Below are 25,464 nucleotides of genomic sequence, written 5' to 3'. Positions count from 1 at the left end.
ATCTCCTCCAACGGTATCTGCCATAAATTGTATTAAAGGTCGTGAGGTCTGAAGCTGATTTCGAGAGCACAAGCGACCAGTACCCTGAGGTGGCATCAAGCTTTGAGAAATATTTCGCACCGCTCAAATCAGAAATGGCATCTTCAAAAGTTGGGATTGGGTAATGAGGGCGCTTGATGGCTTTGTTCAGGTCTACTGGATCAATACAAAGTCTCACACCGCCATCCTTCTTTTCAACTAGCACCATCGAGTTGACCCATTCCGTAGGCTCATCCACCTTTTCTATTATCCTCAAGCTTTCCAATCTGTTCAGCTCTTGTTTCAATTTCTCATGCATTGCAATAGGCACTTTTCTGGCAGGATATGCTGTCAGCACAGCTCCTTCCTTGAGGTGAATCTCGCACTTGCCTTGTATTTTCCCAATGCCAGAGAACAGCTCTTTGTACTGTTCAAGGAGTGGCTCCAAATCTGGCGTTGATTTGCTGTCATCTAAGGCATCTATATTCAGGACAAGTTTCACCAGGTTCATGTTTTTGCTAGACTTGAATCCAAGGATAGGAACAGAATTTCCTCCAGCTATGAAAAACCTATGTTTCTGTTCAGGAGCTCCATTATAGCTGCATGACAGGAGGCAGGTTCTGGCTGTTGGGATCGTTGAGCCACAGTAACTGGTGAGTTTTTGCTTTGTTGGTTGTATGAGTGGTTTTGGAGCAAGGAGATCAAAGTAGTGTTTTGGTATGATGTTTGCCTGAGCACCAGTATCAATTTTGAAGCTTACAGTAGTCTGATTGTTGATCTTCAGTGGAACAAACGCCTCATCCTTACTCCCATCTTGCTGTACAGCATATAGCCGTATTTCATCTTCTTCAGCAGTTTCTGCTATTCGGCTCTGTTCGTCATTTTCGATAGCATTCACGACTTTGCTGCGGCATACTTTTGCAAAGTGGTTTAATTTTCTGCACTTTGAGCATGTTTTCCCTTTGGCAGGACAGCTGTGTCCAGGGCCATAGATTCCTCCACAGAAGTAGCACTCTGTGCCTTTTGTTCTTGATCTTGCGTCTGCTGGTTTTGGTTGTTTCCGGTATACTACATCCACTTCCTGTTTGATTGGGGGATGGTGGGAATTGTTGTCAAATGATTTCAGCTGTGCTTGGGTCGTCTCATAGTTCCTACAAACTTCTACTGCTCTTTCAAGTGTTAGGCTGTTGCTGTCAGCTAGAAGTTTCTCTCGTATTCTTGAATTTCTGATTCCACAGACGATTTTGTATCTGTTCATCTCTTTTGGATCATGGTATTCGCATGGCTTGACTAGCAACTTCAGCTCTGTGATGTATTTCTCAAGTTTCTCTCCATCACGCTGGTCACGTTTCTGGAAGATATATCTGGCAAATACTTTGTTCTTCTTTGGAGCAGCATACTCACGAAATTTCAGAAGGTAAGGCTCGATTTTATTTGAATCCTCTGCTTCAATGTCAAAAGTTTTAAAGATGTCTCTTCCTTTTTCGCCAATCCATATAAGTAGATAGGCACACTGAATCTTCTCCAATTTACCAGAGAGAGGGCCTAGAAACATAAGTCTTGCATGTTCTTCAAACTTTGACCATTCTTCATCAAGATTTTCAGATTCCCAGTTGATTGCTGGAGGGGCAACTCCATCCATCTTTGCTGTTCAAAATCCCACTTCTGACACCATGTAGAGTTCATATGTCTCAAGTTGATTTAGCTCTTTATTAAGACCCAAGCACCTGTAAATATAACAACATAAGCACATAACAAAAACGACACTAAGCTGATAAGCAAGCAATCTCAGCAGGATGCTACAATAATATAAGCACATAATAAAGCAACACTAAACTAATAAGCAAGCATGTCCAGCAGGATGCTACAGTCCTTCTATTTTCCTTGCATTTGACAGCAAGAACTATTTTGTGGCTAGCCTCAAATTGCAAATTTTTCAGCAACTTTTACTTGCTTAATTTGTAAAGTGTCTAGTGTTAATTTAAAGCTGAAATTTTGGAAGGGTAACTAACTCCCCGGAAGTTATGATGTTGGTAGACTCCAGGGTGAAAATTTGAGAGAAACTTTCCAGGAACAGTTGAATACTAAACTTGAGAGTTTAAAATTTGACAATGTAGAAGATGGATGGAATAATTAAAAAAAAACAATTTGTGAAGTTGCTGGTGGTGTCATAGGGAAGAAAGTTAAGACTACAGCTAGGATTATTAATGAAAAAGCTTTATGTTTAATACAGAGTAGAATCGTTTGTACAAGAATTATCTGAGTGATAGATCATATGAAAACAAAAGGAATGTTAAGAAAATAGAGTAAGCATTAAAATGTGAACTAAGGAGGTGTGAAGTGGAGACCATGGATAATTGCCAAGGATCTGGAAGATACATCTAGAGGGCATAATAGTAAAATATTATGCTGGTATGTTAATAAATTGCAAGGGAGTAGTCAACCCAGACTTGTCCCAGTGAAAGATAGGAATGGGGCCACAGTTAGTGATAAGGAAAGAGTTAAAGAGAGTTGGGTGGAATATTTTGAGAATGTGTAAAACCAAGATACAGTTGCAAGAAAAGATATAGAGGAAAATGAAAAAGTTTGTGATACCTTGGATATGAAGGAAGATCTGTTTTGTGAGGAAGAATTAGCAACAGTACTAAAACAATTCAAAAATAATAAGGTTCTAGGTGCTGATAGTGTGGTAAATGAGTTTCTTAAATATGGTGGGTCTGAGGCTAGAAATAAGCTACTGAAGATTACAAATACAATTTTGGAAAAAGGGGAAGTACCTCATGAATTTAGGAAAACCTTAATTAAACCACTGTATATGAAAGGTGATAAGAGTGAGTGTTGTAATTATCAAGGCATTAGTCTGATCTCTGTAGGTAGAAAATTTCTTAGCAATATGACACTTTTTAGACTGAGAGATGCTATAGACAAAGTTTTAGGAGAAGAACAGTGCAGTTTTAAAAAAGGAAGAGGATGTAATGACCAAATTTTGACTCTTAGGTTAATAATTGAGAAGTCCCTTAGTTGTCACACACCTTTGGTCCTCAGTTTTATAGATTATGAGCAAGTGTTCGATTCTGTTGATAAAAGAGTTTTAGAAATTGTTTTATCCTTATATGGTATACCATACAGATACATTAAAGTGATTATTGCTTTGGACAAGAATGATGCTGCTGTAGTTAAGGTAGGAAATAAGGTTAGCAGCCAGTTGTTTTTCTTTATGAAATCAGGAGTTAAGCAGGGTTGTGATCTGTTCCTTTTTATATGGATTATTTTGAGGGACTTTGAATGAATGACTGAATGAACTTTATTACCCGTAAAGTATAAAAAACACAAAGTACGCAGTATTTTGAATAAATAAACAAAAACAAATACGATAAACAGCGAAGAAATACAAAATTGAAACTAACAAAAGACAATATGGATTAATCAACCAGTATCAATATGGAAAAAAGGCTGCAGAGGGTCATAAACGTGAATAAAGTTGACAGTCTTTTTACATAAATCATCACTGGAAGACCGAATCCGAGAAGGCACATCTACTAAACCAAATCGAGCAATTATTTTTTTGTTTCGGTGCCATATAGGAAGCGGGAAGAGGAATTTGCAATATCTGAAATTAGCCGTACGTAGAGTATGTCGATCTTTCTTACGAAACAGATGAGCCAGGCCTGATAAAAACAAAAGCACAGGGGCGCAATAAGCGTTATAAATCATGCACAAACCGTTGCGGTTATAACGGCTTTTGTTTGGGGATATTTTTCCGTAAGCGACGCGTAGGTTTTTCACGGCTTGATTCACTAGGGATGAACAGGTAGCGGAAAGTGTTGGGCCGAAACACAGACCAAGCCAACTAACTAAAGAAGAACATGGTAGAACTGCAGTCCCAGTAACGAATGGAGCGACCGCATAAGGGCTATTAAAACAAATAAACTCGCATTTAGACGCATTAACTGACAGTCCAATCTTAGATAGTTCATTGGTTAATATAGTAAAATTAGAAAGCAATCCACGGCGAGTCCGGGCAACAAGAAGAACGTCATCTGCATATGCAATAGAAGACAAACCAGTATTACCGTAAAAAACAGAACTTCTAAGGGGACGCAGGCACGATGCAAGCACGCATTTAAATATACTAGGAGACAATACGGCACCTTGCCGAACTCCCTTATTAATTTTTACCGGGTCAGATATTTGGCCATTCCAGGTAACTTGAATTTTAGACTTTGAATACCAAGAAGACAATAAACTTAGTACGGAAGGATTAACACCTGAAGACGCAAGGGAAAATAGAGCCTGAGAGTGCACAATATTGTCGAAAGCTCAAGAAATATCAACAGTAAGACAGTATAAAGACATTTTAGCTTTTACGGCATCTTTCATGAGTCGGCTTAAAACATGATGTGCATGGGATCAACCGAAACTTTTCCGAAAACCAAATTGAAAAGGCGTAAAATCACAATTCGACTCAATTTCTGGTAGTAACAAATGTTCAAGCAACTTACTTAAGAAACACGATACTGTAATGGGACGATAATTCATACATGACGTGGGGTCCTTGCCTCGCTTTTGAATAGACGTTACACGGCCACAAGGGAAACTATCAGGAACAAGCGACTGTGCTAAGCAAGACTGGAAAAATATTTGTAAATGGTTAAGTAGAGCAGGACAATCATAAGCAAAAAATCGGTGAGAAAGGCCGTCACCATCAAGGCTATTTGAACGCTTAATTTTTCTTAAAGCCCGGCGAATTTCAGATATTGCTACAGGCTGGACATGAGCCTGCAGGAGACGGTATGGTAAAAGCGGTTTAAGCAACTTATAATAAAAAGACTGAAGAAAACTATTAAATACACTGAACACACGCTTATAATGATCAACAAAATTAGCTAGCTGGAGACAAGATAGGGTAGATGGGGAACATTTCTCACTATTAATAACCTTATTCCAGGAGGCCTTATCGGTGGGGCCTGGCCATGCATTCAAGCATGCCCTCTTCAAACTGGCCTTATATTCAAGTTTACACTTTTGTTTCACAGAGAAAACAGCTCCGGAAGATGGTCGGTCACATGATATCCACATACGTAGCCAAAATTTGGCTTTTTGCTTAGCACGTTTTACTTCAGGATCAACGTTCCAATTAGGCTTTCTTGTACCAATCCTAACTTTATCCACAGGCACTGCAGCTTTGGAAGCTGATTTAAGGCAATGGACGATTTGACAATAATAGAAATTTAGGTCAACTGTACTTGAAGGCGAGGAAACTGACGTTTGCAGCAGGTGATATGGCACTTTTATGGTCGAGAGTAAAGCAGTTAGCCTAGCAAGGTATAGTGGGACATTAGCACGATCCCAATTCAACTTCATATGCCACTTCGGCTGAGCCGAAAGTATTTTGCCAGATAGCTCACAGGACAAATTACAGCTAAGAATAAGGTGATCGTCGTCAATCTTCTCTTCGTCCTCCCTGACAATCGATGATATTAAGCTGGAACTGGAAGAGATCACGTGATCCAGGTTCGATTTTGAACAGCCTCTGTTATGAATATACGTGAATGGGAGGCTCTTAACTGCGACGTGATATATGCTAGGAAGTGATTCTAGCAAGAGGATTGATCTATCGGAGGTACCAAGAATGTCACAGTTAAGGTCACCAGCTAAAACCCAATTTAGGTCTTTCAAACGTAGACTTTCGAGTAGAGACTTTAAACTGGAGCAACATTTAGCGAAAGATGTGAACGATGCTATAGAACGTCGATCGCAAGGTAAGTAAACGTTTATAAAGGCGGTACTGTCACATTGAATCGCTAAGATGTTATCATCACAATGAATCACAGAGGGCTTTGATGGGGAACGGAAAAAAATTGCTAGGCCACCGGAAGGGCGGCCTCTAGTTTGCTTGGCCTCTTGCGAAAAGAAATGGTGGACAGAAGATCGCTTCAGGCTAGAAACGTTTGATTTGGTCAAAAGATGTTCTTGCAAGAACACTGTGTCATGGACTAATAATTCATTAATTAACAAGTCTTTGTCTTTTGTGTCGTTAATATTAAGAGAAGCAAAACTTAAAATAGTGGCTTGGTTCATTTTGGAGCAGAGTTCAGAGCGCGTTTTATCACTGGGCAATTCATACTATAGGAAACATGAGCTTCGCCGCAGTTGGCACATTTCGGAGCCTCTAAGCAAGGATTGTCTTTAGTATTGGAATGGCATCCAGAACATTTAGAGCACTTCATCTCATTCGGGGCACATGGGCAGTGAGCTAACGAATGATGGATACTTTGGCATCTAAGACACCGTCTGGGCAATTCTTTGTATTCCGATATTTTAAAAGACTCGTAACCCAAGCGCAGACCTGTAGCGATGGCAGATTTTAGTGCAGCGGAATCAAGGAACTCTAAACGGAATGTATGAGAAGAGCCGATCTGGCTGGCCTCAACAAGACCAGGAATAACGGAGATGAGTATACTGCTAGAAACACTGTCGGGAAGTCCCTAATTACTCCAAGAGGTTTGCGATCAATCACTTTAGCAAGAATATTTGGATAGCTCGCAACAGCAGATGCGGCAAGAGAATTGGCGCAAACTTTATCCCGCATAACAACAACCCATCTTTTCCTTACCGGATCGGACTTTACCGACACAATACCGTCATGTCCGGCGAAAGAATCAAGCTTTTCCTTGCGAGAAACGGGGTCTCTTAGTTCTGGAGGCGGATATTTAAGAACAACGGCGTACGAGGGTTTGTGATTGGTACCCTTACTATCTGAGACCAAAGAACTATTAATAGACGTTGTTGGACTATTGAGGTGAGCAAGCGATTTTAACTGATCAAGGCATTTGTTGACTTTGGTGGTAAGGATAGAATAAGCTGACGCCGGAATGCTAGGGACTTCAGAGGGGGATTTGATCACGAACTCTGGAATATCAACATTTTCTGCAGAGCAGCGAGAAAGAGTAGCGATAATGTCCGACAATGAACTATTCTTAGCACTGGGTCCCGAACGATGAGGTATAGGCTCATCTGGGAAGCAATTGCTATATAAAAGTTTCTTAGCGCCAAGAACATCTTCATACGGGAAAAAATCACTAGCGTATTTCACAATCGGCTGATGGTCCAACCCATCATCGAGATTGTGCTGAGCAAAATTCAAAACTGGGCAATAATAAAGCGTACTGGTATTCCAATTGTCCATGATAAGCAAATTTCACTCACGGCTCGGCATCAGTCCAAAAACAATTAAGTGAAAAAGGTATATCCACAGAGAAGTTCTCAATAAGCACAATTATGAAATGATCCGCACTGGCTAAATGAATGCAATGAGAATAAATAATAACTTATCTTTGAGTGGGGCTAGTAATCCAGTGATTTGCAAGTAATCCGAATATTTCAATGCACGACTCAGATGATAGTAGTGCTGAATACTAACTCACAGCCACAATCCATAAATAATCCTTAAGCCGTAATCGTATACAAGTTTATAAATTTATCGAACAAGTTTCAATTACAAGTTCAAAAGTATTTCACTCTTTATTTATTCCGAACAGGTACAGAGTTAATCCGGCTTAAATTCAATTAGTTGTTGACTGGTCAAATCACACGTCACAAATTATCAGAGCTAGCGAAATGCGACTGCACTGAATGTTTTAAAAATTCACTTTGTCTTAGTGAGCACAGGAAAAGCAATGGGAGACTACAGAATCAAATGGGGAGGAAAAACTCTCCTTGACTTAGATTATGCTGATGATTTAAGCATATTAGATGAAAGTGTGAGCAAAATGAATGAACTTTTAGAGGTTTTGCAAGTTTAGGGTGCTAGAATGTGTTTGAAAATTAACGCTAGGAAGACTAAGTCACTAAGGCTAGGAATAAGTAAAGATGAAAAGGTGACATTGGGTAATGAAAAGATTGATCTGGTGGGCAGGTTCACTTACCTTGGTAGTATTATTAGTAAATATGGTGGGAGCAGTGAAGATGTTAAAAGTAGAATAGCCAAGGCTCAGGGTGTTTTTTCACATTTAAAAAATGTTTGGAATAATAGGAAGATAAGTCTGCAAACCAAGAATAGAATATTGGAAGCTACAGTGAAGACAGTGGTCAAATATAGCTCTGAAGCATGGGTGCTCTGAAAAATGGATGAAAATTTACTAGATGTTTTCCAGAGAAATTGCCTACAAATTGTTCTGGGTACCTGGCTGACTGATTGTATTTCAAACAGTAGGCTGTAAGAAGAATGTAGTTAATTCCACTTTCTAGGGCTATAATGAAGGAAAGGTTGAGATGGCTAGGCCACATTCTGTAGATGAAGGATGACAGATTGCCAAAGATTGTTCTTTTTGGTCAACCTTCTTGGGCTAAACAGAAAGCAGGTCATCCTTGTCAGGGGTGGTAGTATGTCATAAAAAAAGGTTTAAAATAAATGGAAACCTCCTGAGAGGGTGGCTTGGAACAGATTGGGTTGGAGGAGTGTGTGTAGCTGTGTTGACCTCAGGTGGCTTGGTGCTGTGGTGAGTTATTAGTAGTAGTGGTAGTAATGTTCCTCTAATATATTGACTTTGGCTGCTTGGCTAAGATCTCCACTTCTGTCAACAAAGATTATGCAAATGGGTTTGCCTCTCAGTTATCCCACAATTTTTTTTTTCTTTCTTAATTTTTTGGTAGATTTTTTGAACAAAACAAAGGGTTATTGAATTTATTGCTAGGAAATTGTACTCAAACTGGCTTGTGTGAAGAAATTATCATTGAGCAGAAATACTTAGAGAAGGAGCATATTCAGCTAGAATGCAATTCTGTACAAGCAAAAATCAACAGAATGGAAATTTATGTTCCCAAAAACTACATTTGAACTATTATGGAAGCAAGGAAGAATTCTGCACTGGTTGTCGTTTTTTCTAATAGTCTTCCTCAAAAAGGGATACATAACCTGTGTCTGCTTTATTTTCATTTAAGCTTTTTAATTTTGTTTTTTAGACTTTGGTTATCTACAAAATAAGTCTTATAAGATATATGGTTAGCTCCACTTCCCACATAAGAATTATATTGTATCTTCTTGGAACTAAACTCATATCTTGGAGCCTGTAAGAAAAACTGTCCCTAGACCTAAAACTGTCACTGGTTTCAGGTGCTTTTTAAAAATTCCTACTAATTGGGTGTCAAAATAACATTTTACAGTTAAAAATCTCCAAAATAATAGTAACCATTTTTTAATCAACTGCAAGTGGCAATTTTTTCTCTCTAGACAGTTTTTTTTTTTCATAAAAAAACACATTTTTAAACCTTTGGTTATTATAAGCTGTTTTTGGCCTCTTTAAGGACTAAAAATAGAGATTTCCACAAAAGTAATTATTATACTAGATTCATGTAAATAATAAAAGTTTATTGTGGAAACAAATCTAGGGGAATTTCTAAAAACAGCTGTAAATGCTGGTTAATCTGCTTTTTTCTGTTTTATTTCTCCAGTACATTAATAGGGCACTAGAACATCATAGAGAGCTGCTTAAGATCATTTGAAAACTAATGCTCACATTTCCCTAACAGCTGGGGACAGGTAGCTCAAGTACTCACACTTCCCACAACACTTCATTAGAATTACGTAATTTCATAAGGAGAACCCTTTGGTAGCTGATAGGAGCATATTTTATTTTTAATAAAAAAAGTGTTTGAAGTTGTCAAGAATTGTGCGTGTTCTTTTTCTGTGCCTATTTTGTTTTTCTTTACATTTTTTATAATCCTCCTTAGGGCTTTAGCATGCAGAGGGTAACAATAAATTAATAACAATTAATAAATCTTAATGGAGTGATAACACAAATAATGGTCTTGCAAGATTTTAAAGAAATGGACCTCTTAAAGGTTGATCGATTCCGCATGCCTGCTAATCAAACTGAGAATGTGAAAATCGCCCCAGTTCTAGTAAAATTTTCAAGCTTAGATACTGCTCGTAAAGTGTTTGCAGCAAAAAGTAAGTTGGCAAAGTCAGGTGTATTTGTTTTAGAAAACCTAACTAAAAAGCGTCGGGATCTATTAAACGCGGCTCGTAGCACCTTTGGCCCAAGAAGTGTTTGGTCTGATCACGGTCAAATTCTAGCCAAAGTTCCTGGTGAAACTCGTATACGCAAAATAAATTATTTGCATGAATGTATTAGTATGTGACTGGTTAATATTTTCTTGATGCGTATCCTTTCCTAAGTCATTCTTTTTTACAGTTTCTTTTTATTTCGTTTCATTTTTTTTTTTTCATGCTCATGGTTCATCCCGATAGTACCTTCTGTGCTATTAATTATTTATGTGTTTATAATCCTTTGACAGGTTTTTCTTTCGTAATAGATTTAGGTAAAGATTTCTTTTTTGTTCATCTGGTGATTTAAATGGACTCCAAGTAAAACCTGCTTTTGTCAATATTTTAAGTCGTGAAAGACGCCTTTGCGAGCTTGAAAATAATCCTTTTGATCTAATTAGTATTGTGAATAATTCTGTGGGTCAGGTTAATCAAAACCTGACTAATATAAACCCTGTTTGTAATAGTAAATATGTTTCGGAATTGGGAGGAGAGGAGGTTACCAAAGGAAATTATTCTCTGACTGCACTTTAGCTTAACATTCAGGGTCTTTCCTCGTCAATAGATAATTTAAGACAAATAGTTTCGGATGGACAGCCTGATGTTGTTGGTTTGTGCGAGATATTTTTGGATTCTGGCAATGAAATGCTATTGGATATCCATGGCTACAAAATGGAACATATAAACCGCTGCAAGATGGCTAAAGGAGGTCTTGCCATGTATATATCTAGTAATTTGCATTATTACTTACGGGATGACTTATCAAGGAATTTTGAAGGTATTTTCGAGTCACAATTTATAGAAATTAGAGTTAATGGTATTGATCTAATCATAGGCAATATTTATCGTTCTCCTAGTGGCGCGGTTTCGTTGTTTCTTCGGAATCTTGAGGAAATACTTGACATAATATTGAAACGTCCGTGTCAGTTAATCATAATGGGTTAATCAACCATGCTTGCCGCAGGAACTCTACCAACTACATCCATCCCCACACGAGTAACTAATGTTACAGCTTCTTTGATTGACAATATCTTCTAGGCTTTGCTTGAAGGAAAACTCAATTTTAGTTACTGATATCTCCGATCATTTTCCCATATATTCTCGGTTCAGTTTTAATCGGGGAAGGAATAACCGGGCTCAAGTGTTTGATTCCTATTCTATTAGGTTTGGTGAAAATGAGTTATCTCTTCTTGGTTCTAAATTAGCGAAAAATTCGTGGAGCTTATTTGATAATAACAAGGATTTTTCTTGTTTATTTGAGTCGTTTTATGGAACCATAAAAGAGGCTATTCTTAACATTTGTAAAGTACCACCTTCTAATCGCAGGTCTAAAAGGATTATTCCTCTAAACCCATGGATGACATCCGGACTTCTCAAAAGCTGGAGAAGGAAAAATAATATCTGGAGGTATTATAAATGCGCTACACTTTCAACGAGTGCTATTCGTCTTTGTCAATTCAAGATTTACCGGAATATATATAATTCCTTGTGTAGGAAAGCCAAATCTCTCTATTATCTAAATAATTTTGCTGCGTGTAATAAGGATATTCGTAAAACTTGGAAGGTAATAAATTATGTGCTTAAACCTGGTTCTCAATATAGCTCTTTACCTATGAGTCTGGTCATTGGTGACGAGACTGTAGAGGGTGAGCTTAATGTCCAAGAAGCATTTACTTCATTTTTCGCTAGTATTGGTAATAATATCGCTTCCACAGCTACTTTTTCTCGGTCTAAGTCGGACTTTAGATCTTACCTCGGGCCGTCTTGTGTTAAGTCTATGTTTCTAGAGCCAGTAACAGAAATTGAAATTACTAAAATTGTTAATGGCTTGAAAGACTCATCTTCATCTGGGCCAGATTCTATTCCTACTAAGGTAGTTAAATCTATTCTTCCTTCAATAGTTGTGCCTCTTACAAAACTTGTTAATCTTTCATTTAAATATGGGGTTTTTCCAGATCCTCTCAAGCGTGCTCGGATTATTGTTCTGTATAAAGGTGGACCAAGAAATGATCCAGCAAATTATCGACCAATTTCAATTTTATCAGTATTTAGTAAAATCTTCGAAAAGGCTATGCTTTCTCGTCTGCTTAAATTTCTAAAATCTAAAGAGTTTCTTCATGATTTTCAATTTGGTTTCCGAATGAAGCACTCCACTGAGCATGCCTGTATGACCCTTTTGAATTTTATACATTCTGAATTGGATTCGGGATTAATTCCGGCTGCTATATTCCTGGATATTCGCAAGGCATTCGATTCCTTAACCCATGAAATTCTTCTATCGAAGATGTCTCATTTTGGCATTAGGGGTAATGTATTTTCTTGGTTTCAATCTTATTTGAATGATAGGTTAATTTCTGTCAATCCACAATTTAATTTCTGTCAATCACAAGTGAATTTTGGCGTCCCTCAGGGATCAGTTTTAGGGCCAGTGCTATTTTTGATTTATATAAATGATCTTTTTTACGCAGTAAAAAAGCAGAAACCTATTCATTGCTGTAGACTCTGTCATCCTAAACCTTCCCTTGCCCATAGTGCCAGCTATAGTTCACCATCTTCTGATGTCCTTGTTTGTTTTGCTTATGATAGCACACTCGGCACTTCGGGGAACTGTGAATCCGAGCTTCGATTAAACTTGGAATACTTGTTTGAGAGAGTAATTTCATGGCTTGATGCTAATTTTCTTACCCTAAATTATTCAAAATCCAATTTTTTGATATTTTCGCATGTTTCTCAGATTTATCCCAAGTTATCAGAAATTCATCAGCCAAATGGGATAATTCACAGATCTAAAGATCGATATGTTCGTTTTTTGGGCATTCTTGTTGATGAAAATTTGTCTTTCAAGCGTCACATTGATTTGATTAAAATGAAGATATGCAGGAGTCTCGGTATTTTAAGGAAACTCAAACATATTTTCCCTGGATCAATTTTGGAAATCCTTTTTCACTCCTTGATCCGCTCTTACGTTTCCTACTGTCCAATAGTCAGACTTTAATCCTTTAATTGCGAGTTATATTGTATGGAATAAGTTGCCCGAATCAGCTCGAAGGTGCCACTCATTCGGTTTGTTCAAAAAAATTATTAAAAATTCATTGGCTTCTTAGAAATTATTTTATCTCTTTTTATATGTGTATATGCGTGTATGTATGCATATATATTTCCTGATTATTTCATTGGAGTCTATTTTATCTACAGATCTACTTAATTAATTTAGTCTGTTCAATCTATTAGTCTATTTAGTTTTGTTTTCTATAGTTTTTCATTTTATTTATACTTTCCTCTTTTCTCCTTTTTGTTCTTCTCTCTGTGAGTAAGTGATTATTTTTTTTCTTCTCTGAGTAAGTGGCTCGTTCATTTTCCCCTTTTTTACAGGCCAAAGAGCCTTTGGGGAAATAGTAAAATGTAATATTGTATGTGTGTTTCGTGATGAATAAATCTTATCTTACTATTATTATTATTTACATGCTTTTTATAATTTTGTTGAACAACACCATCATAAAATGCTTTGTAGCACAAAATGCAATTTAAAATACAAATTCTTGGGAATTCGAAAAAAGGCTTGGCACTCAAACAGGTCTTCTTTTTCTTTCTTTGAAGAAAGGGTCCAGTTAAACAGGATTCCGTTCAACAAGGATGTAGTGAAATTGACTTGAGTTACAGGGAGTTTTAATTAAATGGGGGTTAGTTGCAGAAGGGTTCAGCAACATGGGCTTAGTTTTGGAGGGCTCTGTTACATGTACACCATTAATCACACATGCCATGTTTTTATATTATTTTTCGTAAATGAAATCTTTTTATAATTTGAAGCTCAATAAATAAGATAGTGCTGTTTCCTTACTTTTCTTGGAATGTGTTTCATAAAATTCAAAAAAAAGTGATTCAATTCTATGTTAGAGACACATTCAACATCTCATGCTTCAATGTGCTGTATTTTGTCAATCCAGTTATAAGTTGATATTCATTGAGTGAAGATACAACAACATAATGTAATTTCTTATATAAATAGGGCTTCATAAAAATGAATGTCCTGGGCAGGTGTGCAAAAAGTTCCAAAACTGCCAGTATTAGAATTCCAAAAGTTGCCAACACTTTAGCAGCACAACTTTTCTTTGAGCAAAAGTTATTTTTATGTATAAAAATGGTATTTTTAGACAAAATCTGCCAACAAATTTGACAACTGCCAAGTAGCATTGCTACTTGGCTACCCCACTTTTGCACAGTGGATACTGAGTGTAAAAAGAGAGCAGTTTCTTCTAAGCCCCAACATGCAGAAAATGCAGAAATAGTAGCTGGATAATACCTTTCCATGGCACATTTGAGGTCCATGATTCATTCCTAAAAGTTTCATACACATGACTACTACTAACAACTTGCCACAGCACCAAGCCACCTGAGGCCACATAATTATATATGCTCCTCCTCCTTTCTAATCCATCTAAAGTTCCCTCTTTACAACCTCCCAGGAAATTCCCATTTCTCTTAAATCTCTACCTCAGTAGAGTATCTGCTCTACTGACTCTTCTGTATCTAGTTTTTACTTTACCTCAGTTACCCTACTGAGCATTTTTCTTGATTTTTATTACTTCTAATTGATTCTCTCATCCCAATTGCAGACAAGCTGCTTTCTGTCTAGCCCTAGACAGGCTTAACATATATGTAACTCAACTTCTTTCAAGTATACAAGAAGCTCATCAAATAGAATTTTACTGGGCTATCTTGAAAAGATACTCTGCCTCAGTAGAGTATCTGCTCTACCTAGTTTTTACTCTATTTCAGTTATCCTACTAACCATTTTTCTTGATTTTAAATTACTTCTAATTGATTTTCTATAAGTTTTTTTTTTCAACTAAAAGTGAAGGCCAAAATTAAACCTACAGCAAGCAGAAATTATTCTGTTCAAAAGGGGGCTGTCCTGTCCTCATCCCTTGCTCTTTATAGAGTTAAAGTTCTTTAAAAACACTTTCCATTCAAATCTATGTCTACACAACAACAGTCTATGTGTTGTAGGAGTTGTTCTTAAAGAAAAGGGACACAAAATTGATCTTTAGTGTAAAGAGTAAGGGATAAGGGGGAGGCAGCTCACATACAAGCATGAAAGCAAGGCATCAAATAATGATGCAGCTCTCATCATAGACAGAATAATTTCTTTTTGTTTTAATGCTCCTCCTTACTTTTAGTTAAAAGAACTTGTTTTTTTATTTGATTTGTGACTGCTTTTCAAATGATGCCAGAAAATATCCCCCCCCCCTCACTTAAAATTTCTCTGAGAAAACTCCTCCAGAAACTGCCCTCCCCCCAAGGCATAGTTGTTGAACTTTTCAACTATGCTGAATTAAGTGACTATCTTAAAATTTCAATTAGAAATTATTGGAAACAAAGGGGCTTGGGATTAAGGCTAGTTGTAGCAATCTTTTTTGGTCAAGTTTTATCTGATGGATGATCCCACATAACTTGAAAAGTTGGCGGAATTCAAGTGAATAGTCAATCCTAGAGGGCAAAGACCTTGAGCGAAGAAAAAAACCGCCTAAGTTTTCACAGATAATGTAAAAGATCCATTGAGAAAACATAGCCTCGCTTACTTAACACCGTTATTTTCACAAGCAAAATTTTTTTGAACGAATTTTATTTTTAAGATTTTTGAAAACAATTTGAGATTTTCCCGCTTTTTAGTTGTTTTTTTTAGTTAAGTATTACAATGTTGGTTATAAAAGTACTTGCAAGAAAATGCAGTTCTATAATGATTTGCAGCTAATTTAATTATGCTGCACACAAACATATTTGTCAGAACTTATTCCAGGAGAAAAAGAGTAAATTTGTAAAAAAAAAGAAGAAAAAAAATAATAAAAATACTAGGAAATACAATGGTGTTTTCAGAATTATGGAGTTACAGGAGAACAATTGTGGAAATCTTGAAAGGGAAGGGGCTCCTTCTAAACGATTCCTGAGCATATGTGCCTATTTGTATATTTCACTGATTATATTATTTGCATATTATAGCCCTTTTTTTAAAGTAAAATATTATACACTAACCAAAAGAGATATTTTGTGGGTCTTTAGTGTTGGCAAAGAATAGGCTCTACCTGCCTTTTTTGTGACCCTCTGCTTTATATATATTTCGGAAAATTTTGGTATCTTGGTATATTCTTGCGTTAAAAATCCATCTAGACAGGTCATTAAGATTCGTCATAAGTCAGATAAGTCAAATATGTCAACAAGTTAATGGATGTATCCCAAACTCGAGATTGCTAAGTCGCGATTTTCTTGTAGTGAGTTTAGGAGTACGAATCGGGCATCTTTTGTGATTCGGCATTATCGTCCCCATGTTTGGAATATATTGCCCGAGTGTGTGAAAAATGCGCCCAGTCTTCCGGCCTTCAAGTCACAGTAAAAGAAATTTCTTTTATCTCGTGAGTGATTTTGATGTGAAGCCCACTTCATGTTGTCATTCTATGCAGGGCATTTCCCTGATTTTTTTTTCCGCTTTTGATTTTTATGGCACTTGGTATTAACCAAGTGACATATAGCAATCGCAAATTCTGTCTGTCTGTCTGTCGGTCCCGGTTTTGCTACTTTAGGCACTTCCAGGTAAGCTAGGACGATGAAATTTTGCAAGCGCATCAGGGACCGGACCACATTAAATTAGAAACAGTCATTTTTCCGATTTGACCATCTGGGGGGGGGGGGGTTAATTCGGAAAAATAGAAAAAAAGAAGTATTTTTAACTTATGAGCGGGTGATGGGATCTGAATGAAATTTGATGTTTGGAATGATATCGTGTCTCAAAGCTCTGATTTTAAATCCCGACCAGATCTGATGACATTGGGGGGAGTTGGAGGGGGGAAACCTAAAATCTTGGAAAACGTTTTGAGTGGAGGGATCGGGATGAAACTTGATGGGAAAAATAAGCAGAAGACCTAGATACGTTATTGACATAACTTGAACGGATCTGCTCTGTTTGGGGGAGTTGGGGAGGGGGGGGTTAATTCTGAAAAATTAGAAAAAATGAGGTATTTTTAACTTACAAAGGAGTGATCGGATCTTAATGAAATTTGAAGTTTGGAAGAATATCGTGTCTCAGAGCTCTTATTTAAAATCCCGACTGGATCCGGTGACATTGGGGGGAATTGAGGTGGGGACCTAACATCTTGGAAAACGCTTAGAGTGGAGGGATCGGGATGAAACTTGGTGGGAAAAATAAGCACAAGTCCTAGATACGTGATTGACATAACCGGAGCGGATCCACTCTCTTTGGGGGAGTTGGAAGGGGGTGGGTTAATTCTGAACAAATTAGAAAAATGAGGTATTTTTAACTTCCAAAGGAGTGGTCGGATATTGATGAAATTTGAAATTTGGAAGATTATCGTGTTTCAGAGCTCTTATTTTCAATCCCGACTGGATCCGGGGGAATTGAGGGGGGGACCTAAATTATTGGAAAACGCTTAGAGTAAAGGGATCAGGATGAAACTTGGTGGTAAAAATAAGCAGAAGACCTATATACGTTATTGACATAACCGGAACAGATTTGCTCTGTGGGGGGGGGGGGTTAACTCTGAAAAATTTAAAAAAATAAGGTATTTTTAACTTACGAAGGAGTAATCGGATCTTAATGAAATTTTAAGTTTGGAAGGATATCGTGTCTCAGAGCTCTTATTTTAAATCCCAACTGGATCCGGTAACATTGCGGGGAGTTGGGGGGGGCTAAAATCTTGGAAAATGCTTAGAGTGGAGGGATTGGGATGAAACTTGGTGGGAAAAATAAGCACAAGTCCCAGATACGGTATTGGCATAACCGGAACGGATCTGCTCTCTTTGGGGGAGCTGGGGTGGGGGGAAGATTTAATTCTAAAAATTAGAAAAAATGAGGTATTTTGAACTTGCGAAAGAGTGATCATATCTTAATGAAATTTCATATTTAGAAGGACTTCGAAACTCAGATCTCTCATTTTGTATCCCGACCAGATCCAGTGTCATTAGGGGGGGGGGGATCTTTGAAAACGCTTATAGCGGAGAGATCAGGAGGAAACTTGGTGGACAGAATAAGAACAAGTCCAAGATATGGGACTGACAAAACCGGACCGGATCCGCTATCTTTGGCGGAGTTAGGTGGTGGGGTTCAGTGCTCTGGTGAGTTTGGTGCTTCGGGACGTGCTAGGACGATGAAAATTGGTGGGCATGTGAGGTTGCTGTACAAATTGACTCGATAAAGTCGTTTCCCCCGATTCGAACATCTGGGGGGCTGAAGGCAGAGGAAAAATTAGAAAAATTGAGGTATTTTTAACTTGCGAGTGGGTGATCGGATCTTAATGAATTTTGATATTTAGCTTGACCTCGTGACTCATAGCTCTTGTTTTAAATCCCGACCGTAATTAAGCCTCTGATTTTCCTTTTAAAGCAATCTATTGATTCTTAGAATTTTTGCTAAAGCTCATACCATATAAGCTCTTGGCTCTTGGCTCTTCCGACCTCGTCACAAGTGCCATATGAGCTCTTAGCTCTTGTTTTGTTTTCTGTCTTCTTCTTGTCTCGTCCTCTTTCTCTTTTTCCTTTCTTCCTTCTTTAGCTGAAAACCAAAAATCTAGCCTAAATACACCTACAGCTTTTACTATGCTTTGTATATTCAACTTCAAATATGTAAGAAAGGTAGAAAAGAAATGGCTATTCATAGGTTTCATCATTTTTTTCGATGTGAGATTCATTAAGAGCATCTCAAATTTTTTCCGCCATGAGGCATAGAATTGTAAAAACTGTGATAAGTTCCTGGAATAACCAGAGTCTGGTAAAGTTCCGTGAGATCCTTGAATTTTTCCTTTGACAATAGTAATGGTGTCTTGTAACTTTTTGGCTTGGCATCCATCAGTGGGACAGAATCGTGGTTGTGGGCTTCTTAGTAGGAAGGAACTTTCTTCGATGCACCCATTTTTAACCCTTTCTCTTTTCGTGTTTTCTATTCATTCACCTTTAGTACGGAGAACTTGGAGTCATAATGATACCGCACTTGGTCAGCAGCATTCATCCTGTACTTGAGCCATTTAATGGAATTCCATTTCACAGTTTCTGTACCACCGCTTGGGGTCACACCTTTGTCAAACAGTTCGTGGTAACGAACTGTAGCAATGAGTGACCCGGCTCAATAGTAACCAAAACTCTAAAAAACGGAATTTTAATACCAATAGTTATATCAAAAGAATCACATTTTAATGCTGATTTTAAATATATAAGTTTCATCAAGTTTAGTCTTAGCCTACCCATCGAAAGTTACGAGTCTGAAAGAATTTGTCTTTATTTTAGAAAATAGGGGGGAAACACCCCCTAAAAGTCATAGAATCGCAACGGAAATAACACCATCAAATTCAGCGTATCAGAGAACCCTACTGTAGAAGTTTCAAGTTCCTATCTACAAAAAATGAGGAATTTTGTTTTTTTTGCCAGTTTTTTCTTTTTTTGCAGGGTTTTCTAGCATTATTTTAACAAAAAAATGAGAAAATAAATTTTAAAAAAGTTTTTCAACTGGAATTATGGAGCAGCATTAAAACTTAAGGAAATAAAATTATTACGTATATAAGGGGGTTATTTGTTTCTAAATCTTCCGATGCACTGATATTGTCACCAGTAACTTCACATTTTTCAGTTGTTCGGCTTCTACTACCTGAACTTTCCCTGAGTTAAAGATACAAACAATGAGCTGTGTGTAACTTTACATCTTTATTCAGCCGGAGAGACAGTTCAATATCTTCCGCGTCACTGTTACTTAGTCCGTAATTTGGATAAGGCTTCCATTCTGTGTGATTCAAACGAAAGATCAGGATCTGAGTCAACCAAATATTTTAAGATTTTTTTTTTGGTGTAATGGTTTTTTTCTGGTTCTGGATACGCTTAGACATCCTGGGACCTGGAAGAGAGATTATATTTCAGCCATATTTCCTACTTTTACATTTCTTACATTCACAGAGCAGAACGGTTCGAGAATTATTAATTATCGAGAGATAAAAATATTATCTTTATTCCTTCTCAATTCATACAAAAATGGAATTTTCCAGATTCCGGCTGTATTTAGGACTACTGGGCTACTTAGAATCAAAATCGAATTCATATTTGTGCTCAGCGTATCCAAAAGCCCCTACACTGCCCCCATCCAATGTAAATAGCTTGATTGTAACATTTAGAATATTTTGGCCCCCTCCTCCATCCCTGGTTTTTGAGCAACATGTCCATATAAACATACAGTATTTCACAGTAGGCTACTCGGTTTCATTCTCGCCAGAGCCCGCACTTACCTCTATGACATCTATGATGCATTTAGCGTCAACCTATTTGCTAGTTTAGCTCATCATGTGGCAGGAATCTGCGAGAATTCCATTTTTGGCAGCAAATATGTAATCGTTTGCACTCTTGGTCGAGCCAACCCAATGGTTAATGTCAACGCATACCCCGAGATCTTTAGATATTAATTAAAAGATCCTAACCAAAAGAGTCCTACCAAAGATCACTTTTACCAACAAGGGGTTGTAGTTATCTTACCTGCCAAAACCTTTTAATTTTTCTCAAATTACTTTCATTTGAGACTTCAGGCAATTTTACAGAAAACCAGTGAGGCCATAGCTAACAGTAGCCCATGGTCATAACTGACAATAGTAATGAATGCGACTTTGAGCGAAGGTCGTAACTTCACTTAAAAAACGGAATTTTAATACCAATAGTTATATCAAAAGAATCACATTTTAATGCTGATTTAAATATATAAGTTTCATTAAGTTTTGTCCTAGCCTATCCATCAAAAGTTACGAGCCTGAAAGAATTTGTCTTTATTTTAGAAAATAGGGGGAAACACCCCTTAAAAGTCATAGAATCGCAACGAAAATCACACCATCAAATTCAGCGTATCAGAGAACCCTACGGTAGAAGTTTCAAGTTCCTATCTACAAAAAATGAGGAATTTTGTATTTTTTTTTTTTGCCAGAAGACAGATCACGGACGCGTGTTTATTTGTTTTTTGTTGTTGTTTTTTTTCCAGGGGTGATCGTATCGACCCAGTGGTCCTAGAATGTCGCGAGAGGGCTTATTCTAACGGAAGTTAAAAGTTCTAGTACCCTGTCTAAGTGACCCAAAAAATTGGAGGGCACCTAGGCCCCATCCCACTCTCATTTTCCCCCAAAAATCACCAAATCGAAATTTGAGATAGCTATTTTGTTTAGCATAGTCAAAAAACCTAATAACTATGTCTTTGGGGACGACTTACTCCCCCACAGTCCCCAGGGGAGGGGCTGCAAGTTACAAACTTTGACAATTCTTTACATATAGTAATAGTTATTGGGAAGTGTACTGACGTTTTAAGGGGGACTCTTTTCGCGGTGGGGGGGGGTCGGGGGGATGGCGTTACGGGGAGGATCTTTCCATGGAGGAATTTATCATAAGGGAAGAGAATTTCCATGAAGGGGGTGCAGGATTTTCTAGCATTATTTTAAGAAAAAAAAATGAGAAAATAAGTTAAAAAAAAGTTTTTCAACTGGAATTATGGAGCAGTATTAAAACTTAAAAGGAAATAAAATTATTAAGTCTATAAGGGGGTTCATCTCCTCCTCAATACCTTGCTCTTTACGTTAAAGTATTTTTAGTAATCTCAATTATTCTTAAAGAATTGGGACAAAATTCAAGCTGTAATGTGAAAAGTGAGGTATTGACGAGGAGGCAAACCCCTTCATATACGTAATAAAAATATAGAAATATAGAAGTTCGCTACGTAAGTTATTTCGTAAGTTACGTATATTTATTACTAATAAAAACGTTCGTAGAAAAAATAAAAAGTTCTAGTTGCCTTTTTAAATAACCAAAAATTGAAGGGCAACTAGGCCTCCTCCCTTACCCCTTTTTTTTTTTACCAAAATCGTCCGATCAAAACTATGAGAAAACCATTTAGCTAAAAAATAATAATATACAAATTTCGTTTTAATTATTCATGTACGGTGAGCCAAATCAAAACATGCATTAATTCAAAAACGTTCAGAAATTAAATAAGAAAACAAGTTTTTTCAACTGAAAGTAAGGAGCGACATTAAAACTTAAAACGAACAGAAACTATTCGGTATATGAAAGGGGTTGTCCCCTCCTCGACGCCTCGCTCTTTACGCTAAAGTTTTTTATTGTTTTAAAAAGTAGAGTTATGAGAAAGAGTCAAACTTTAGCATAAAGAACGAGACGTCGTGGAGGGGACAACCCCTTTCATATACCGAATAATTTCTGTCTGTTTTAATTTTTAATGTAGCTCCTTACTTTCAGTTGAAAAACTTTTTTTTATTTAATTTCTATTTGAAACAATGAGTTCATCCATTTCGTGAAAGTCAATAAAGTATTTGTGATATCGCTTCAACTTCATACTGCTCTAAAAAACTCTAAAAGACGGAATTTTGATACCAATATATACATCAAAAGAATCGGAATATTATGCTGATTTTAAATATATAAGTTTCCTCAAGTTTACTCTATTGGCCTTGTTTTCAAAGAAGGGGGAAAACACCCCCTAAAAGTCATAGAATCTTAAAGAAAAGCACACCATCAGATTAAGCGTATCAGAGAGCCCTACAGGAGAAGTTTCAAGCTCCTATCTACAAAATTGTAGAATTTTGTATTTTTTGCCATAAGACAGATCACTGATGCGTGTTTTTTTTGTTTGTTTTTTTCAGGGGTGATCGTATCGACCCAGTGGTCCTAGAATGTCGCGAAAGGGTTCATTCTTACGGGGATTTTTTCTGGTGGTGGGGGGGTCAGGGGGAGGAGGTTACGTGAGAGGATGTTTTCATGGGGGAAGAGAATTTCCATGAAGGGGGCGCTGGATTTTCCAGCGTTATTTAAAAAAGACAACGAGAAATTGAATAAAAAATCAAATTCTTTTAACTTAAAGTAAGGAACAACATTAAAACTTAAAACGAACAGAAATTATTACGTATAAAATTATTACGGTTCATCCCTTCCTCAATACCTCGCTGTTTACGCTAAGGTATTTTTAGTAGTTTCAAAAGAGCTTTTAATTCTAATTAAACGACCTTTGTGATTCAGGGATCATTCTTAAAGAATTTGAACAAATTTCGAACTTTAGTGTAAAGTACGAGGTATTGACGAGGGGGCGAACCTCCTTATATACGTAATAAATACGAATACAGAAGTTCGTTACGTAAGTTAATTTGTAAGTTACGTATAATTATTACGAATAAATTTGTCCGTAAATAAAATTAATAGTTCTAGTGGCCTTTTTAAGTAACCAAAAAAATTGGATGGCAACTAGGCCCCCTCCCCAACCCTTTTTTCTCAAAATCATCCGATCGAAACTTTGAGAGTCATTTAGCAAAAAAAAAAAATGCAAATTTCGTCTTAATTATTCATGTGTGGTGAGCAAAAACCAAAACCTGCATTAATTCAAAAACTTTTAAAAATTAAATTTATAAAAAAAACTAGTTTTTTTACTGAATGCAGTGACACTAAAACTTAAAGCGAACAGAAATTATTTCATATATGGAACGGGCTGTCCCCTCCTCAACGCCCCGCTCTTTACGCTAAAGTTTGACTCTTTTTCACCACTCTACTTTTTAAAACAATAAACAACTTTAGTGTAAAGAGTGGGGCATTGAGGAGGGGAAAGCCCCTTTCATATACGGAATAATTTCTGTTCGTCTTAAGTTTAATATCGCTCCTTATCGCTTATTTATAACATCGTTTAATATCGCTTATTTAATAGCATACAAAAACATGCCCTAACCATCTAGTTCCGAAACTGCCCACCGCAGCAGTCTGTAACCCAGATAAAATTTCTGAGTTCCTTGCTTTTGAGCATATGTCAAAACACAATGGTTGCAGCTTCATCTGCTCCTTGCATTCCAGTCGTCTGGTCCTACAAGTGACAGTAGCCATATCTTTTTGTTAAACCATAGACTATCAGGTCCTAAATTGTCAGTTTTCTTTGTAAAAAATAGGTCCTGTTTAAGCCTTCAAAGTTTAAGAACTTTTTGTAAGTCCATGCTCGGAAGCGTGGCATTCTCGTACCCTTCCTCTCCATTTATAGTATTTTCTTTAATCATGTACTTCAGATTCTTCCTGTTTTTATCTGCTGGTAAGTTATCAAAACGACAACATGCAGAGCCCGGGTCGTTTTTGGCTTGTGGAAGGTTAAGTTCAAGGACTTCGGGGTCTTTCTGTAATAACCTTTGCTGACAGGTACACGTTTGGAACCCTGGTATGCTTCTTTGTAAAGATTGTACATCTTTTGTTGGCTGAGGTCCGCACTCAACTACTTTTTAGTTGAGTTGGATCTACAGTAGTGGGAATCAACTGCTGGGAACCACTTGACATGATCTGTTGTAAATTTTGATTTGTCTTTAGTAACCCACACCTTTTCATTCCTTGGGCTGCTTTTGTTCCTCAGATTCGGTCAAGACTGAGAAATAGATGACTTGTTTTTCAAAACATTCTGAACAAACTTTTCTCCCAGATCCAAAATCCCAAGGAACTTCTTCTTGCAAACTTGTTTCTGAACACCGTGAATAGTGAAGTTCTTAAAGAAGGAGTTGTCCTTTCAAGAATTCGTCCCAGTGGTTTTCATTTTGGTTGGTACTACTTTTATACTAGCCAACATAAACAGCCTTTGCACATCCTTAATCCCCTTTTCTCTTCCCAGTTTCAAGAACTCATCTTCACTAAGTTTGTTACAATTCCAACTTGCACTTGCAAGTCGCAGGTTTTTTGTTTTTCCTGGAATGACTTTTTTCAATTTTGTTGAAGTGTATTCTTCCCCAGATGCTCTTTTCAATGAAAATATTTTGCACTCTGGGGTCTTGCCTGTTTTCTTTTGTTCTGATACTATATCCCTCCATCCAATGCCTCAGTATCCGTTCTAATTTTAATATTAGTCACATCAGCATCGATAACTATTTTTGCTGTGAAAGTGTCTAAAACTTCTTCTTCTAAGTGACCAATGGGTTCCTATACTGAGTGAGTGAAAAGGAGACACCACCAACCAGCACCATCAATCAACACCAGACATTACTACATAGAAATCAATGGCACTGTTATTTTTTTCTAAATCTTCGGATGCACTGATATTGTCACCAGTTACTTCACATTTTTCAGTTGTTCGGCTTCTACTACCTGAACTTTCCCTGAGTTACAGATACAAACAATGAGCCGTGTGTAGCTTTGCATCCTTATTCAGCCCGAGAGACAGTTCAATATCCTCCGCGTTACTGTTACTTAGTCTGTAATTTGGATTAGGCTTCCATTCTGTATGATTCAAACGAATGATCAGGATCTGAGTCAACCAAATATTTTAAGATTTTTTTTTTGGTGTAATGGTTTTTTTCTGGTTCTGGATACGCTTAGACATCCTGGGACCTGGAAGAGAGATTATATTTCAG

At 37.2% G+C, this 25,464-nt stretch overlaps 2 protein-coding genes across 2 annotated transcripts in view; both read left to right on the top strand.

Moving 5' to 3' along the window:
- Positions 1 to 25,464, top strand: part of LOC136034539 (uncharacterized) — a 72,914-nt gene that overhangs the window by 4,766 nt on the left and 42,684 nt on the right. The window lies entirely within an intron of this gene.
- On the top strand, positions 2,912 to 3,307 carry LOC136034257 (uncharacterized). The gene has a single exon (XM_065715398.1). The coding sequence runs from the start codon at positions 2,912 to 2,914 to the stop codon at positions 3,305 to 3,307; it is 396 nt and encodes a 131-aa protein (XP_065571470.1).

The sequence above is a fragment of the Artemia franciscana genome, chromosome 13, assembly GCF_032884065.1.
Source record: "Artemia franciscana chromosome 13, ASM3288406v1, whole genome shotgun sequence".
In the NCBI taxonomy this organism is placed as follows: Eukaryota; Metazoa; Arthropoda; class Branchiopoda; order Anostraca; family Artemiidae; genus Artemia; species Artemia franciscana.
Note: the sequence above shows the minus strand (reverse complement) of the source record. Positions and strands in the feature narration are given on the sequence as shown.

What these genes read in the sequence shown, in the direction of transcription:
- LOC136034257 (XM_065715398.1), top strand. Translation starts at nt 2,912, where the DNA reads ATGACACTTTTTAGACTGAGAGATGCTATAGACAAAGTTTTAGGAGAA.